We start from the raw sequence: 15656 nt of genomic DNA on the forward strand, positions 1-15656 counted from the left end.
AGGGCAAGTACCTCAGTTGCAGTTTGTCCTGGGCCTCGGTTGGGGTCATGTGGGTGGCAGTCAGTCCATGTGTCTCTCTCACCTCAATATTTCTCTCTCTCTCCCTCTCTCCCTCCCGCGCTATCTGAAGATAAATGCAAAAATGTCCTCGGGTGAGAATAAAAAAACAAAAACAAAGGTACCCCACTTTACAAAGCAGGGTGACTATTCCATGGTGTTTCAATGCGCTATGCGGACGGAGCAGGCGACCTGTGAATACTCTAGGTCCTGCCTTTGATGCCAGAGAAGCCAGTTAGCTGGGAGGAAAGAGGAGGTGGGCGGGTTCTGTTTAACGATCTGTCACAGTGCTGTTGCCAGGGCAACGTCCCCATGTCCCCCAGATGTCACATCTCCACCCTGGGAAGCACAGCGTGCTCAGCTCTGTGGACGATGCTCGGGGCCTGGCCCCAGGCAGCCAGCAGGACCCCCGACCCAGCTCCGGGTGCGTGGCTCCGTGCAATTGGCCACAGGGTTCTGTGTGGGGTGAACAGGCTGTGATACCACCATGTGGCCCCAGGTGCCACACCCGAGGGTCAGGGGCTCTGCACTCCAGAACTGGGCACCCCCAGGGGAACCGTCCCCGATAAAATCCGCACACAGGGCCCCAGGTGCCACACCCGAGGGTCAGGGGCTCCACACTCCAGAACTGGGCACCCCCAGGGGAACCATCCCCGATAAAATCCGCACACAGGGCCCCAGGTGCCACACTCGAGGGTCAGGGGCTCCGCACTCCAGAACTGGGCACCCCCGGGGGAACCGTCCCCAATAAAATCCGCACACAGGGCCGCAGGGCCGCACCCGAGGTCAGGGGCTCCGCACTCAGAACTGGGCACCCCCGGGGGAACCGTCCCCGATAAAATCCGCACAGAGGGCCGCACCCGAGGTCAGGGGCTCCGCACTCAGAACTGGGCACCACCGGGCACCTGAGGTCAGGGGCTCCGCACGCAGAACTGGGCACCCCCGGGGGAACCGTCCCTGATAAAATCCGCACGCAGGGCCCAGGCTCCCTCACTCACGCTGGCAGGTGGGCGGCGTCCCTCCGTGGCTCCAGGACCCGTCTTCCCGGCACACGGCCGTGGCGTGCTGGCCGGCGCCGAGCCGGAAGCCCTCGTCACACTCGTACGTCACCTCGCCGCCCAGCGTGAACTCGTTCCCCGAGAAGGAGCCGTTTCCCGGGGCCTCGGGGATCCCGCAGGACACAGCTGAGGAGCAAGGAAACAGACGCAGGGTCACTTCCCAGGTCTCACGACACGTGCTTTTCCTACTATTTACCTCAAATACATAAACAACGGCCAGATACCTGTATTTCTAATAGAGTGCCCAGGGTTGGACATTTTCAGTTTTCAGGGACTTGGGAGTTCAAGAGAAACCGTGGGAAACCGGTCAGAATCAAATGTCTCGATGATCATTCCAGAAGGTGAGCCCGAAGGCGGAGACGGTCTAATCTCACTGACGCGTTTTATCAGGGGGACGAGGGGGGCGCCCACGTTCTACTCATTTCATGTCGGAACAAAGCATCGAGTGGCATCTTCACAATCACAAAGGTCATCGCAGTGCTGACGCCTTGGCATCCAGCCATCGCCCACCTCGGTCTCCAAAACCTCCCCATCTACCAGCCCCGCCGGCGACGCCTGTTCCGGAAGGCAAGCGGCGTGGCTGAGGCCATCGGCTCGCCTGCCACCCTGGCATCTAGAATCTCAGAGAGTGTCTGCCGGATGGCAGGCCCACGGGGCTGAGACACGGCGGGGTCCAGGGAGGACACCTGGATGGGAAGCTGGTCCCAGAGGTCCGGGCACGTGCGCTCAGATGGGAAAGGCATGTGGCTCCTAAAACCAGAGCTGGGCAGCATTCACTGCAGGCAGGTCTCTCTCCAGTGTGCCAGCCCCGCCCCAGACCTAGATCCAGTGTGAGGCAAAAGGGATCCTCAGGGCTGGTGGGACTCTGTGGGTTGGGTGTCGTCCGGTACACTGACAGGTCGCCAGTTCGATCCCCGGTCAGGGCACGTGCCCAGGTTGTGGGCTCGATTCCCAGGAGGGGGCGTGCAGGAGGCGGCTAGTCGATGTTCCCTCTCACATGGCTGTTTCTCTCTCCCTCTCCCTTCCCCTCTTTCCAAAAATGGACAGCAAAATCTGGAACTGTGAGGTTCTCTCTCTCAGCATTCATCTTGGGCTCCCCTTAAAAAGAAGGAGAAGGGACGTGCCAGGTTAGATGAGGACTGAAGTCTGGGGCGGGGCAGAAGGCTCCACTCCCAACCAGACCTGCCCCCTTCGGTGCACTTGTCCAAGAAGCGGCGCAGCGACCGAGCGAGCGTGAAGATATTCACCCCGTGCGTTCTGAATGTGGGTCACCGAGCCGGCTCCCACCCACTCCCCGGGGATCCACGGGAACATTCGAGAGCTGGAAAGTTGGTGGAAGAGTTTATATAAACTTATACTTTTACAGACAGGGCAACTGAGACTCAAACAGATAAAATGACTTGTCTGGGGCATCACGGTTACTCGGAGCAAAACCCAGCCAGAGTGGACCTCTGATGCCCCGAGGCCACCCTGTGCCCTACAAGAGCCCTGGCGCTCTGGGTCCTAGTTTACGCATTTTTGTTCTTTTTTCTTTATCAAAAACCTTTAATATGTGCAATGGGAAATTACAGGAGACGTACAAGAGAATGCAGCGCTGGTACAAATGCAACTCGGACAATCCGAGATCCCAAACTGGTCTCCTGCTCAATTACGTTCCACAGCGTCGATCCTCTGACGTACACACATACGTTTAAACAGGTACAGACCAGAAGGGGCCCGTCTGTCGACAACAGAATCCGAACACTTCTGATGTGATGGAAACAAGATGGAATAATTCTCATGGACATAAGTGTAGCTGTGGGGCGAGGGCAGCTTCTGCTCAAGTCCGGTACTCGGTCCTCTGGGTACGTATTCAGAGCACACAATGCTCTGCACCGAAATACAGAGATGCAAGACATGATTTCAGACATGCGCTTGACGTAATTAATACCCGCCGGCTTTGCAAAGGCACCCGTGGAGGGGGTGAATGCCGGCGGGCGCTGGCAGCTGGTCACCTCATCTGCCGAGGGCAGTCCAAGGCCATTACGATGTCTATGCACAGCGTCCCCTGGACCTTGTCCCTCGCGCCTTCTCTGAGACTTCGTGTGGACGATCGTTCGTTGTCACACACCTTGGTGTCTGCCCCTCGCTGGGCTGTGCCCGGGCCCAGCGCCTTCCAGTTCTCACTGGGGTGATCGGTGAGTGCGATGGCCGTTCCTGGCAGGACAGGTGCAGAGGTGACATTCTACGCACAGAACCCCACCCAAAGACGAGTCTCGCCCCGGGGTCGTACAGAAAGATCTGCAACCTCCCGCTGTGCCCAGAGGTTATTTCCCGAGTGAACCCCAATTCCAAGGACCAGAGGAAGCTCACTTTCTGTTGTCTCGTCAACAACTTGGTCTTGAGCTGTGGAGTTCAGCCCCTTGAGGGTCTTAACAGCAAGCTGTTTTTCAGAGGTTGTCCATCCATCCAAAGTGGAATTCTGGCATTTCTGACCCAGCGAGGACAGCGGCGGAATTCTCACAGACGTGTCCGTTTATACGTCTTATGGGTGAAGGCAATTTCCTGCTGACGTCTAGCGTGTGCCCAGTGTTTCATTCCAAATAAAGTGAGATCTGTGACAGACAGTCTGCAGATCACTTTTAACAAAATGTCACTTAGCTGAATGCATGCCACTTTCAAAATCTGGAGAATTTCCTTAGTTTGGTGCAACTAAAGGGAATAGCATTTCTTTTTAGTTGTTTCTTTCTTTCTTTTATTTTATTTTTTTTCTAATAGTAATGACAGCATTTTATTTCCCAGCAACCTATAAAATTCTCTCCGTCCCAGAGCCCAGGCTTGGAGTCAGACTTCGGGGTGAGCTCTCGACGCTGACACTTGCCCGCTGGTGACTCCAGTTCCCAAATGCGAGTTGTCTGGTTACACCCAGGTTAAGGGCGCCCACCGCAAAGGTGAACAGAATGATGGACACAGATTACTCCTGTGCTGATACTATGAAGGCACTCCATAGACCACAAAGTATCATTATGAAGATACAAAGTATCATCATCATCATTACACACAGGCTCAGAATTTACACTGTTGTTTTGAAATGAAGATAAGAGCTTCCGGGGCCACACACTCCGGGCCCTGGCTAAGGGGACAGACTGCTGTCGCTCTAGAGCCCAGACCAGTGCAGTCGCTGGGGAAGTGGGCACCAGAAACGCTGTCCGTCGCCCCAGGTGCTGATCCCAGGGCCAGGGTCTCCGAGGAGCTCGGGCCACCCGGCCCTCAGCCACTCGCCCGCCGTTCCCCCAGGAACCACCCACTGGGCTCACTGTAGTCGTGTCTTCTTACTCCCGGCGTCCAAGCACCACCAGGAACAGAGGCTGCATACACAGGGCAGAGATCGATCTGCACCTTCTAATTCTGAAAGCATAAAGGCCGCCTTGTTGTGAGCATTAAAGGTAATTGATATTTCTGAACCTTTTCTTCTGTTTTTTTGCTGTTGGTGGTGGTATCCCATCTTCTCTGATTCTCCAAGGACATTCTCAGAATAATTAGATGCTAAGCAACATCTCACATGATGCTTAGCCAGCACCCAACACACCACTGACCCTGTGCCGAGGCTGAGACAGGAATGACAGCAAAGGCAAGGCCCAGGCCGAACCCGTCATGAGGCCACAGGGACCCCAGAGGCCACAGGGACCCCAGAGGCCACAGCACTTGTATTTTTTTGGTGGGCTCCGGGGTGACGCCGGACCCTGGAGAAAGAGTATGTGTGGCATCGGGACACTGGACCACATTGCCATGTGTTTGGAGGGGTCAAGGGCGAGCCGAGGTGAGGGCAGGGGGCGGGGACCAGGTATCACAGATGCACAGCAGACAGAAGGACACAGGATGGCATTGAATGGAAAGAGCTGGGCAACCAGATTCAGCTGAGACGTTGCTGTAGCTGCTCCAAACCTCCTGAAAACATGTAGCACGTAGCTGGAGGAAGCCCACAGAAAGCACTTATTAATTTGAAACAAGCAGAGAAGCCACGGAAAAGTGGTGACCCCCAGGTAGGCCCACAAGGCTACAGGGAAAGACTGGTTTCCCAGCTGGGGCCATCCTGAGTGTCCTGGAAGGGGCACACCCATTATAGTGAGGTCCTAAGAAAGCGCGAGTCCCCCACAGAAAGGCACAGGAACGTCTAAAACACAGCCATTCCTGAGAATAAACACAGAGCTCCACTCGATAAAAAACCAGTGCCTCAGAGAGAGAGAAAGCCAGAGGAAGGTGACCAGCTCTGACCCAGTTCCCGTCACAGGCTTGCAGTGGCCTTGATGGGCATCCAATCAGCCCAGAGGGACTCGCAGAAGGACCCTGACCTCACTGGTGGCTGGAGTTCATGGGAACCTGCATTTCTGGCAGATCTCGGCTCAGCAAGGTGAGCGGGACGGCTTGAGGTCAAGGTCAGGTGCATGACGAATGACCCTGTGCACCTGCCAGTTCTGACCACAGACAAGGCACCTGATTGCAGAAAATAAGGGGAATGACAACCGTTTTGCAAGTCGCCTGCCCCCAGGGATGTCAGTGTTTCTGCAGTGGGACCGATGTTCCTCTTTCCTTTTCAAGTGAAGGAAAAACCGGAGCAGCAGAGAGAGAGTAGCCTCGTGGAGGACAGAACTATTCAGTATGTTCTGTAACGCAAACTTCTTGGGTCTCATAAATTCTCAAAACTGCCGACCTGGAATTTTGGCTAGAGTTTACTACACAAAAAAATCAGAAACACAGAAAATATAGAGGACATCAGCGTGATCCAAACAGGACAGGTTGCTGAGGATGGTGACCGAGCTAAGGGACCGCAGTGTTCGGACGGAACGCCACCCTCTCTTCTCACAGAGAGCCACTGAAACCGTCGTGTGTTCCCCCAAAGTCCCACTGTTTCTTTCAGAGGCCTGATTATGATTTTTAAGAAATGCCCTACATGGATTTTAGCAACGACCAATATAAAATCGCAATCCAGTGAGCAGCGATGAAAAATTAGGCTCTTTGTTTCGGAATCAAGGACCAGGAACTCGCTTTTCTTCTTTCTTTCGTGCGGAGGCTGTGCATATATAGGAAGGGGAGAATGAGAAACAAAACCTTAAAAACCCAACTTGATTGCGCCCCTCCTGGAGACGTTATTAGGAGCCCGCGTGTCTTCTTCTGCACGCGTCACACTGGCCTGAGGGGCTGGGAAGTTCCCACGCGTATCTAAAGGGGCCACGGCCTGGGATTACTTAGTCCCCAAACGGAGAACATAGCCCCTGCGGACACCCACGCTTGTCTGAGGCAGGACTCGGCTGCCTTGGAGCCTGGAGCGCATCCGCATTCCCGAGAGGGTCCCCGGTCCCATGTCCCCTCCTCTGTCCGGCGCTCGCCAACCCTTTCTTGGACCTGTGGGCCTCTTGCGGCTTCTCCGCTGGCCCTCCCAGAAGAACAGAATGGCAGGAAGCCCTGCTTCCGTGACCAGGAGCCCAGGGATGTCCCTCACACCCAGGACGCTGGCCTGCCGCTTCTATGCCCGTCCAGGGCCTGGCATTTCCAAACCGCGGGCTCCAGGCACAGGGGACTGTGGCGGCCCCTCAGGGAAGGCAGGTGCCCTGTCCCTCAGTGCACCTGGGCATCTCCAGGGGTGCACGGCCTTCCACGGTCTCTCCTCTGCTTTGTCTTCATGGGCTCGGGAGCCTCGTTTTCATGCTGGATGGAAGGTTCTGGTTCACTCCCCCCCCCACCCCAGCACCTCCTCTTCCCTGACTGGCTCCAGGGAGGAAGTGCAGGGTCCCCGTTTTCTCTGGGAGATACTGTGGGCTCCGCGTGCGGCTCACGTCTCATCAGGAGGCCCAGGCAGCTCCGCTGGGGGATAACCCTCGGGCGCCCACAGCGGGTCTGCACCTGCGGCCCCAGGCAAACGATCACTCTGCCCGTCTGTCTGCTACAGTCCTCTGCCCAGGAAGGTCGAGGGCTGGGGACCGCTGTCGTCATTACCTGAAGGTCCCCTCGGGCACATTCCCCTGTGGCTACTTTCCTCCAGAAGCTCGTCCCAGACACCGGGCAGGAAGCTGCGGCACCGGGGCCAGGCCTGGGCAGGGGAAGTGGCCCCTGCACTGGTGAAGAAGCATGCAGGGGTTTAGCCTGCGGAGGAGGCTGGCACCTCCTCTGTCAAACGTCCGAGGCTCAACTTACAGGCTACAGGAGACGCCAATGTGTCCAGTTACACTCCGTGCTTCCTCGGTCCAGACTGCTCAGATCAGGGGTCAGGAGGCGACAGACTGTGGGACAGGACCCCCTGTGGCTGCTGAAAGGACCCCCTGTGACTGTAGGTCAGGACCCCCTGTGGCTGCAGGTCAGGACCCCTGTGGCTGTAGGTCAGAAACCCCTGTGGCTGTAGGTCAGGACCCCTGTGGCTGTAGGTCAGGGCCCCTGTGGCTGCAGGTCAGGACCCCTGGGGCTGTAGGTCAATTCATGGCCTATTAACTAAGAATATAGCAAATATAGTGCCCCTAATATATATGTATATTAATATATATGTATAGATATATATGTATATCTATATTCATATATACATATACATATTCACATATACATGTTCTTGTATGTCAAAAGTGATTTGATATTTTAGAAACATTTAAATTTCAAGAAGCATCGCACCATCATCACGACACACAGGAGCACAGCCGTTTCATGGACGTGAACACGTGTCTGCAGATCAATCAAGACAAAAGCCGCAGCCACACTTCTGCTCACGGGGAGACGTGGGCGAGGTTTATAAAATGACTCGATTAGTTCATTGATCCAGGACACCACACCTCGCCTCCTAACTGATGCTGCTGCTATTTCTAAAGTGAAAAACAAATACACACACACACACACACACACACACACACACACGGTTTTCTTCTGAACCACGCCCGGGATCTGCCCGGACGAGAGGCTCTTGGGCAGGGTCAGCTCGGTACCGGCCCACAGCAGGGCACACAGCGTCCCTCACCCCCTCCTGCCCGCCCGGATCTGTTTCATTGGCAAAGGCAGCTCATCCCTGCAGAGCACCGGCAGCCACGACCCTTCTTCACGTCTGACTTCATGAACAGGAGCTTTTCCACGTCCTGGAGGAGAAATTCTTCCCCTGTTCTTCGTGGCTGGCAAACCGCAAGCGTAGCATAAACAGCCTGCAAAGCCAGCTTGGAGCCCGAGCCCCAGCCGGCGGCACAGGGGACCGCAGCTCCCGCCCCCCCACGGGGACCTGACGCGGGCGCCCTGGTGCACCCCCCAGGTCACTGCAGCGGTGAGATAACGCAGACAGTTTCAGCCTGAATCGGCTTCTCTTCGCGATGGATCCGATCCGGGTCTCGATCGTGGAAACCGCTGCTTGGCAGCCTCTGGCTTGGAGGCAGGAAATGAAGCCGGAAGGACGGGAGCTGGGCCAGGCTTTATCGGGGATCGCAGAACCCAACCAGATTTTCTGAGAGAAGGAATTTAAACAGGTCAAGCAGAGCAAGAAAACCAGCCCCACGTTCTCTGAAGCTGATAAAATGCATCTTGCCTGTGACATTTTCACGCACAGATGATCCTCTTTGTTAATCTCGTCCAGAATTTTCCAAATGTGAGTGATAAACCCTCCGGTTCTCCTGGGAGAGGGTGGCCTCAAGTTGTGACTTTGGCCCGGGCACTCCTAAACCACCCGGACCCTGGGACACCTGGGGACAGAGCCCCACAAATCCTTTTCCTAACCTAGACCCAAAATAACATCGCACAACATAATCCTCTCAACAGCTCAAGGAGCTGGACAACAAAATTCCTGGGTCACGCGGTGGGAATCAGACTTAGACGAGGGCTTCCTGCCATTGGCTGCCTGTTTTCCCTCAAAGTCGGTGCCTCTAAGACGCTCCTAGCAACAAGTCCATGAAAATGTGAGAATAAAACTGATTGTGAGACCAGACCAATCACTGTAAAGGAAAAAAATCACCCTCGATACATCTTAGACAGTCACAGATACATGGATTGTTCTCCCACTCAAACTATTTAGCAAATGCTACAAGGGGCCGGTGCTCACTGGGTGTCGGGAACACCGGGCAGGCACGGTGACGTGACCGTGCCTGGGCTCCGAAAGGGAACGACCCCCACGCTCCAGGGCTTGACCTTGCTCACGTATGAAAAGACAAGTGTTGCATTTCTAGGAAACATTTCAAAATATTATTCTAGACAATTCTGGAAAAGTGAAAAACCAATTCAGTTAGAAAATATATACATTGTATTCATTCTTCTGTAAGATTAAAGGGATGCTGTTCAAATCATTGAATAAAATTATAGTGTTAGCTCAGGAAGAATCTTTGAAAGAGTGTATCATAAGTTGACATATTCAATATATATTAAATGTATAAATATATCAACTAAATATTACATCTAGGCTCCCAGTGCCTCATAGCTGTTTGTCTATTTATTATTTGGTTATTTAACCTATTTTCAGTCTTCAAGTCCTGTATCTTTAAATAAAAACAATTAAAATTAGTACAGTAACCTGTGTGTTTGGTAAAAGTCATAAACTGTCTCAACATTTGCGTCAGTGATGAATTTCCAATTATCTCAAAGACCTTCAATGGGACCGGTCACAGGATTTCTATGGATTCGATCAAATGCGATCTTCTGCTACGATGTCTCATATCAGTGTCTTATGGCAGAGCTATTTAGTTTAAAACTTATTGTAGCCCATAGCAATTTTATTTGTTTGATTCCGTCCGTGCTGAACCCACAGCTAAAACGCCTCTCATGAGAAAAGGACGACGCTGCAGTCAGTCTCTAACTAACGAGACGATGGCCTCACTGACCATGTCCAGGACCCCCACCCGGAGCCCCGGGCTCTCGGGCCCAGCCTTCCCAAGGCCTGCGGGGGCGTCCAAGCTCATTCCACTTGCCTGACTTTCTGACTCCGTCCACATCTCCGTGAGTGGGCCCAACATCGGTGTCTCCCAGATGCCTGTCCTCCTCGCCCTTTCCACTCTGTCACAGGGTCTGCTGATGCTCCTTCCTCAGCATTTTCAAGATCCGTTTCCTCACAAACCGATTTTCACCGTATCTACGAAGGTCCCTGTTGCTACGACCCACATTTCTACAGCCACCTCACCGCCAGGAGTCTGTCCGGCCGTCCAACATGCTGCTCAAAGGCTCATCTTTCTAAAATGCAGGGCAGGATGTGAGGCCATACACCTGGAGCGTAGGTCTTCCAGGCACAACACCTGCCTGTGCCCCACCCCCACCTCCATCACTGCATCCGGCCACATGCCATCCCTGGTCCCACCACAGGAGGGAAATGCCCGGACTTCTGTGGCTCTCCCGCCAATGTGTCTCCCCTCGGGGTTAAGACCACACTGACGTGTAATTATTGACTTGGAAACAGATCCTTCCCACGGAACCACCAGAGCTTTGAGAGATGGGGCTATACTCTATCCAGAGAGCAGTTCGAATTGGAGCGGATAGTTGTTCCTTCCTGACACTTGCATTCAGTTTCAGTAACTGACTGAACCCCAGTCGACAAGCACACACGTGACCGACATCGCTTGGCCACTATATGAAGTTATAGAAACCATGAATATGTCAGTAAATGCAAGAGTACACTTTCTCCGTAAACAGAGCCCCTACCTTTACTTTGTGGAACACAGACGGTCCCTCACTGACAACGGTTCACCGCATGATTTTCCCCTTTACGATGGGGTAAAAACAGTTGAGCATATGTTACATGAGATTTTCAAGACCTCATGATGAAATGAGCCTGTGTTAGGTCATTTGCCCAAGGAGAGGCTCATGTTAAGTGTTCTGAGCCCTGGCCGGTTTGGCTCAGCAGTTAGAGCATCGGACTGTGGACCAGAGAGTCCTGGGTTCGGTTCCCGCTAAGGGCACGTACCTCGGTTGCAATTTGTCCCTGGCCCTGGTTGGGGTCATGTGGGTGGCAACCACTCGATGTGTCTCTCTCACCTCGATGTTTCTCTCTTCCTTCCTCCCTCTCTTCCGCTCTATCTGAGGATAAATGCAAAAATGTCCTCCAGTAAGGATAAAATAAATAAAATACATAATAATAATAATAATAATAATAATAATAATAATAAAGTGTTCTGAGAATGTTTAGGGTAGACTAGGTTATTTGTATTAAATGCTTTTTCTACTTAGGATATTTCAACTTACCATGGGTTTATGGGGATGGGACCCCAGGGAGTCCTTATAGTGTGAAGTCTACGGGTTTCAGAGGTACACACTTGTGTCTTTTTCCCTATAAAGTGCCCTGTGGCAACTCTCGTTCCACAGCATATATGTCATGTGGATGTGATAGCTTAGGGAAAATAAAACCATGATAGACTTTTGTGCTGTCTTGAGTGGGAGTAGTGTGAGGTTGTATTCATTTAGATGATGTTGCAAAATGTTTTGCCCTTACAGAGTTCCAAGCATTGTTAGGAAAGAGTTCATCCAGTCTTTAATTTGATAGCATATAATTGTCAGTAATTCAGGACCACTTGATGGGATAATCCATCTTTATGTTGTATTAACTGTCTTTGAACAAAATAATAGATTTTCGGAAAAACCATGAAATTATCCTCAATTATCTTTAAACTGAAAACAAAATATCTCAAAATACAACATATTTGCCATTATAAATGATAATTATAAGTATAGATACCAACAACCAAATAGAAAATAATTTTCCCTTAATATTTGTATTTTAACACTGAAGAAAAATAACAATAAGCCTATGATAATCACAGTGCCTTCTTAGTTTCAAAGTGTTTTCAAATTTAGCCTAAAAACACTTTTTGAGCTTGTCAACCAAAATTAAATTCCAGGCTGTAATAGAAGAATAAAGCATCTGTTTGGGCAAAAGGATTGCAACCCGAGAGACGCAGAGTCAGGTAGGAACCCACCTGCGCTCTGCAGAGAACACAGAAAGCAGGTTATGAAGGGAAACCCAGGTGGGCTTCATGCAAATGAGGATGGCTGCTGGTGAGCAGGGATTGGCTAGTTCCACATGCACATGAGGATGGCTCCTGGTGAGCAGGGATTGGCTAGTTCCACATGCACATGAGGATGGCTGCTGGTGAGCAGGGATTGGCTAGTTCCACATGCACATGAGGATGGCTCCTGGTGAGCAGGGATTGGCTACTTCCTCATGCACATGAGGATGGCTGCTGGTGAGCAGGGATTGGCTAGTTCCATATGCAAATGAGGGGGCCAAAACCACAGAGGAGATCAAGTCCTCCTGTGTCCACAGGGCAGCTGTCCTGGGTGTTTGTGGCTCAGCCTGGACAGTGCCCCAGCCGGTTAGCAACTTAGCAGCAGCTCTGAGGACCCAGAACCGAGGCCCAAGATTGCACAGGTCCCGCCTCCTGGTAGCCTGAGACTCTATTTCCAGTGACCCTCTTAGGATGCTTATGCTTTTTAAATTATTTCTGTTATCAAAATTATAATATTTAAAAATTATGTGTGATCATATATTTTAGAGGAAGTCATCTGAATAAAGTCCTATTTTCACCTGAAGGAGGATTTTTTTTAATGAATCTATATAGCTACTGCCTGACTCTATATTCTAGGCCATGCCATTCATGGAGACAGGTACCATAATTTGCAATTATCTTTTTCATTGTTAGACTGTGACTGCTTTGAAGGAAAGAAACAAGTCTCATTCATTTCTCTTCCTCAAAGCTCAGCACACACAAAAACACACAACAACTCACATTAATATTTTATATTAAATTCACTTAAATGAACTCTAGTGTCTCTTCAGTCATAAGTAATGGCTGGTTGGGGTATAAATTGCCAATATGTGGTATATAAACATATTCTATGTAAATTTTTATGATCCTTTGTCAATGGCTTTCACCTATTCAGGTCATCATTTTTACTATCTATTTTAAAAATCCACTTTTATTTTAAAAATGATAAAAATGCTTATGGGATTGTACCACACAATTCAGATGGCTAAAAATCCCTACTTTTTAACCACATTTTAAATTTTTAATCATGACAGCCTCAGGTATGATGAAAATATTTTGCATATTTTTGTAATTGAAATGCGATTTTATACAAATTGTAAATATTTAAGACAGCACCGGGGAACTCTCCCACCGTGAATGAATGTAAGTGCCTACAGTACAAAGTGTTCCAGGAGTGATATCTGCAAGATCTCAAGTAGAATTTCTTTTGGCAGGAAACCGTTTGATTCAAACACCGAAGAGGGAAGCGGAGGGTCTGGATTCCTGAGCAACATTTTCAGGATGATTAATAAGTCACTTAACTTGATGTGGCTCCGATTCAAATAGAGACAAATAAGTCAAGTGGAGTATTTTTAAGGGCGCCCAGGTGTCACAGGTCACAGGTGATGGGGAGAGGAGACCTCGCTGCCTCGGCGGGTCTCAGAGCGGCGAACAGAAAGCGCAGGACCGGGACGTGCTGTAGGAAGACGAGCCTTCCGACGTATTTCCTAAGTTGAGGCCACGATCGCATAGGTCACGGGTCTCCGAGAAGAAACCTGAGGGAGGGTATTCAAGTTTCCTCCAGAGGGCGTGTGTGATCCGAACACCCACATCCATAGTCAAGGCTTTGGGTGAAGTCCCAGGTGGAGCAGAGACACCCTGGTCGTCTGCACTCAGGTTCTTCAGCCCCAAGCACAGCGTCTCAGAACAACCTGTGTGTGCGCATGCGCATGTGTGTGCGTGCGTGCACGTGTGTGTGTGCATGTGTGTGCACTATCTCTATTTTGGAGTCATTTTATTCAGCATTAAACAGCTGCTGGGGAGGAACTGGGAGAAGAGGAGGTGGAGGTCAGAGGTCATCAGCAAGCACACCCCAGGCACCCTTGTATTTCTCCTCAGTGCTCCCCGAAACGCCGCCTCTCTGTTTGGTCAACAATTGTCAGAACATCTCACATGTCAGGAAGGCAGACCCCCCCCCCCCCCCCCCGCCTAGATTGTCCCTTGTCCCTTGTCTCTCTGCACGAGTCTCACCCCAGCATCTCCTGGTCTACCCCGAGCACAGTTCGTCGGGCTCAGGACCTCGGAACGGCGGCCAGCCCGGCTCTCCTCCCCTTTCCCGAGCGAGCTGCTGTTCAGGCCGCTACTGTGGTCACTGGCGTGGTCTCCAGGGCCACGGACACGGCCCGAGGGCTGCTCTCTCAGCAACCAGCTCTACGTCACGGATGCAGAGGACCCGGACCTTTAACATGCATGAAAAGCAATTTTTCTCTTGAAAGAAAAAGTACTTCTGTTTTTTTTTGTGTGTGTGTGTGTTTTAATTATTCCTAATGAAACCGGCTTATTGGACCTTTATGTTTATCTTACACTAAAGAAGGATTTTGGAGGGAGGCTATGAATGCAGAGGCTGGGCCTCTGAGTGTGATCGATATCTACCATCATCACACGGCACAATACCAGAAAATCTAATATCTAGTGAAAGAAGAGAAAAAAAGGAAACCAATATGAGGTTCTATTTATAAATCATAATTAGCTTCCAAAGGCCAATATATTTCATTATGAATATAAATCTCAATAAGACAAAACTATGAAAATTTCATGACTTCAAAGCCTTCAGTTAAAAATTAAAATGCCATCTTGGGAAATCTGATTTTTATGCATATGACACAAAATACAAAAAAAAAGGTATAAAATATTGAAATCAGCTTTAACAAGCCCTAGATTTAAAAGACCAAAAGAAAATGAAATACAAGCATATGGATCAAGGAAGGAGTTTTTCTAAAATAAGAAAATTAGTATTAGTAATTAATTTTTTAAAATATGTTTTCATTTATTTTTTTAGACAGAGAGGAAGGGAGAGATAGAAACTTCCAGGTGAGAGAGAAACATCAACTGGTTGCGTCCTGCACGCCCCCTACTGGGGGATGGAGCCCACAACCCAGGCCTGTGCTCTGATCAGGAATCCAACCGGGACTTCTCAGTCCATGGGATGAGGCTCAATCCACTGAGCCACACTGTCCGGGCAGTAATTAATTTTTTAAATTACTAAACTGTCAAAAATTATTCTGAATCTAAATTAGAGAACACATTTTTCACTTCCAAATGAAACACAAGTATTAGAACAACGCCACGCGGCATCCGGTGACGGTCCCGCCGTCCCCTGACTCCAGGCCGCGGAGCTTGGCAGGCCCGGTAGAAATGTCAGCACCGTTTGCACGGCTAGTGGAAAAGCTTAGTTTGCGCTCTTACTAACCCCCGTTCGCCTCTTCCTTACCTTCCGTCCGTCGCCAGGGCTGCAGGAGTTTTCAGAGTAGCATTAAAATAAGAACAGGTTGACTTGAGTCGGAGGAGGAAAACCGCCATCTCTTACCCTGGCACAGCGGAGGGAGAGAATCCCACTGGTACATGCCCGCGGGGCTCCGTGCACAGGTGGCGTTGCTGTGGCCGATCAGTCGGTATCCGGGCTGGCAGAAGTAGTGCACGGTGCTGCCCAGGGTCCCTGCGGTCCTATTCAAGATGCCACCGTTCCTCAGGGTCTGGGTCAAGCTGCAGTAAGAGGCTGGAGGCACATAAACGCACACATGAGCACACGACAGAGCAGTCG

At 50.9% G+C, this 15656-nt stretch overlaps 1 protein-coding gene across 1 annotated transcript in view; it reads right to left on the reverse strand.

Moving 5' to 3' along the window:
* CSMD1 (CUB and Sushi multiple domains 1) overlaps positions 1-15656 on the reverse strand; it is a 1021666-nt gene that overhangs the window by 74374 nt on the left and 931636 nt on the right. Inside the window, exons 49-50 of the mRNA XM_036250552.1 lie at positions 15423-15611; positions 1056-1241 (exon numbers count right to left, since the gene is read on the reverse strand). Coding sequence (XP_036106445.1) covers positions 1056-1241; positions 15423-15611 — 375 coding nt within the window. The remainder of the gene's footprint in view (positions 1-1055; positions 1242-15422; positions 15612-15656) is intronic.

Source organism: Molossus molossus, unplaced genomic scaffold (assembly GCF_014108415.1).
Source record: "Molossus molossus isolate mMolMol1 unplaced genomic scaffold, mMolMol1.p scaffold_m16_p_9, whole genome shotgun sequence".
Classification (NCBI taxonomy): domain Eukaryota; kingdom Metazoa; phylum Chordata; class Mammalia; order Chiroptera; family Molossidae; genus Molossus; species Molossus molossus.